General features: G+C 48.3%; 1 protein-coding gene across 1 annotated transcript; it reads right to left on the reverse strand.

Annotated features, from left to right (window-relative positions):
• Nucleotides 1–280: 280 nt before the first annotated feature.
• LOC133925469 (aluminum-activated malate transporter 1-like) lies at nt 281–2701 on the reverse strand. The gene is made up of 6 exons (XM_062371389.1): nt 2422–2701; nt 2142–2282; nt 1664–1936; nt 1087–1199; nt 848–997; nt 281–767 (listed from the first exon to the last, which is right to left on the reverse strand). The coding sequence occupies exons 1-6, from the start codon at nt 2699–2701 to the stop codon at nt 408–410; spliced, it is 1317 nt and encodes a 438-aa protein (XP_062227373.1). The 3' UTR covers nt 281–407.
• Nucleotides 2702–3131: the final 430 nt, after the last annotated feature.

Below are 3131 nucleotides of genomic sequence, written 5' to 3' on the forward strand. Positions count from 1 at the left end.
ATGAGCTTCACATTTGTTATGCTTGAAGAATTGTTGGAAAATATGTTCTTTCAACACCACAGATTCTATAGTGATCTTTCAAAAGGATACAACGGAATCATGATTCTTGTCTCAGTAAATTGTTTGGTTCTGCAACACATTGACAGGTGCATTCTTCCTCCTAAATACTTCAGAGGAAAAGCTAATTGTTGCACAACTATGTGGAAGACAACAACATTTATTATCACAGTTCAGCATCATAATTACTTCTATAGCATTGAAGTATTAGTCACTTGCTGTATACACGATATAGTATTGCACACCATACTAGTTTATCCCCATTCAGTATTGAGGCTCCTGATGTGGTTATTCTCCATACAAAATATAGAACACCACACGTCTAAGTTCGGTGGAAAATTGCCTGTTTGTCAACTCTTGATGTCGATGGCTACGTCCTTTTGAGTTTTTTCAGGGTTTTTGAAGCAGGCAAGTTGTGCTAGATTATCAACTGATTCTGTGATCTTCTTTATCTTCGTAACCAATTCTGAGAGAAGAGATGCAATAACTGCTACATGCATCACTTGCATCAGATCCGCATCCTCTGATAATTCATTTCTGAGGCCTTTCGCAGCTTTGATGGCTGCAGACATGTGATTGTTGGTTGGAGATGGTATCGTCATCGTCCTGATTGCTGATGAGAGCTCCCTGAGTGCCTTGGCAGAGTGCAAGCTCATTTCACCGCACGCTGTTCGAACCTTCAGGCATAGCTCTGGGTTGGCTTCAGGATACTATCACCAGGAAAAAGGCTGCTGGTCAATGACTTGGTTCTGTAAACTTTTTATCATGAAGTGGTGGAATTCGTAGTCACCTGAGATTTTGTGAGAGTGATGACATAGGAAGCAAGAGCCTCCATTGAAGAAGCGCATTGGCGACAAAGAGTGCCGAGCTTCTGGTATTGGCTCCATGGGTGTCGGAAGCTGAATTTGCCATGACCAGGCTCCCACTTGGCAAAATTGCACTGCAGTTTGGGGAATAAGAGTCATTGGAACGGATTGTTGCAATTTTTGTATATAGGAGCTTTGGTACTGCGAAGTGAGATAAGCTTACCAAAGAGTCCTCAGTGGCCTTCGAATTGAGGACGCTCTTGTACACGTGGAGAAAGGCTTTACTTTCCAAACTCTCACCTGTAGCGTTCTCTCCGAAGCATTCAGATTCTATTCCTGCATACATGCGTACAGTTTTTAGTCTCAAACCCTGGAGTCTGTGCCGAGTGCACTTTTCCCTTTTCAGAAGTTCATTCTTTCAAGAGAATTTCGACAGGTTCTGGTTCTCATATGTGACAGATATTTAGTCAGTTATGCCTTGGGTTTGTAAGCAGTTTTGTACCGAAGTCTCTAGTAGGGGTGCAGATGGCAGATAGTGCGTACTCTGTACCAACTATGAAGTTCCTAAATGTTACAGGTATGACTAAATACTATGCAAGATTGGAAAATTGTTCTGGGATAGTGAAAAGGGTTTGCGTTTTGACTGACCGTCTGTCTGAGATGTAAGAGCCGAGAACCAAGTTGCATTATTAAAGCTATTGCAATGTCAGAGCAACTAATAATCTTTGTTATGGAGTGCATGTGAATCCGATTCGTTACATATTGTACGTGAGGCCGTAACCTTTTCGAGTCGTACGTACCTTCAAGGAACTCTGCCAGTTTGTCGAGGTTGCCGGCGGCGAGCTTGTGAAGGTCCTCCCCGGCCCAGACCGGGAAGATGAATATGGTGGTGCAGAGGCAGATGAAGACGCCGATGACGATGGTGGAGAAGCGCTGGTGCGCGAGCCGGATGAGCTCCTCCACGCGGTAGCTCGACACGGCCACCAGACTGAAGGTCAGGATGAAGATGGTCACACCGTAGTCGTACCTCGCCTTGACCTCCGGGATGAACCGCGAGAACGTCGCCGCCGACGCTGCAGCACCATGAAAGTACCGGCGGTAAGCAAACAAGCGCTTCTCGTGATCTCTTTTCACACCGTGCACGGCTACAGGCTACTAGGCCAGGCTTTTGCTTTGCCCGGCAACATGTGGCAAAAAAGTAGGCTCGGTGTACGGTATACGGACAAGGCGAGGTGCGATAATGTAAACGTGCATGGACGTATAGTAATGCATGCTTACCTAGCAAGAAGACAAACACGGAGAGTACTATCGGCTCCCCCTTTTCACCACAGCTGTTGGCCACCAAATGAGCCACGACGGCGATGAACCCGGCAACCAGCGTCGCGAAAGCTCTGTTGAGGCCTTTACTTAGCGTGCCACCTGTCGTTGCACACAAACATACACAAAGTTGAGCACGTGTGTATATTGATATATAGTAGAGTATATATACATATACGGTGCAGGATTACGTGTGCATGTATACATCATCTACTGTACTTATCGCACGTTCAATCCGTACCAACGGTGTACTCCATGACGACGACAACGGTGAGCACGGCCCACAAGGTGGAGACCCCGAAGCCGCGGAACAGCGGCGTGACGTAGTAGAGCACTGACACTAGCGTGAGCGCCAGCCCGACCTTGAGCGAGTGCGCCACCCGCCTCGGGTCGTCCCTCGCGATCCTGGCCAGCTTCCCGGCGAACCCGACTGCCGTGCACCTGAGCCAGTCCAGCGCCGAGCAGAGCCGCTGCCGGCAGCTCGCCGCAAAGCCACTGTTGTTCTCCATCTGCACCTCCATGGCTGGTCTTCTTCGATCGACGGCTGTGGAAACGGCTCCCGAAGGTTGGGTGCGAGATCGATGGATCACGCGCTCTAGTTTGTGTGCACGCCTTGATAACCTGCTGTGCTTCTGTGGTGCTTGAGCATGGCGGGGCAAATGGCTGGCGCGGGCGTGCTTATATAACCGGTGGAGGAAAACGCCAACCGCGGCGGTTCGTTCGGGATCGCAATGCGACAGACAGGACGGTGGAAAGTGGAAAACAAAAGCATGCCATGGCCACCTGTTTCTGGGAATATGACTTGCGATCTTGGTATTCTTGTGCTCTCTTTCGTCTCGTTTGGGTTGCTGTTGACTTGTTATTTCCTCTCTTTTTGTTGCTCCACTGAAAAAATTATAGGAGTAGAAGAGGCCAGCGATCTGATGACGAAATGCATGTGCAAGCTAAATG

The sequence above is a fragment of the Phragmites australis genome, chromosome 7 (genome assembly GCF_958298935.1).
Source record: "Phragmites australis chromosome 7, lpPhrAust1.1, whole genome shotgun sequence".
NCBI classification, from domain to species: domain Eukaryota; kingdom Viridiplantae; phylum Streptophyta; class Magnoliopsida; order Poales; family Poaceae; genus Phragmites; species Phragmites australis.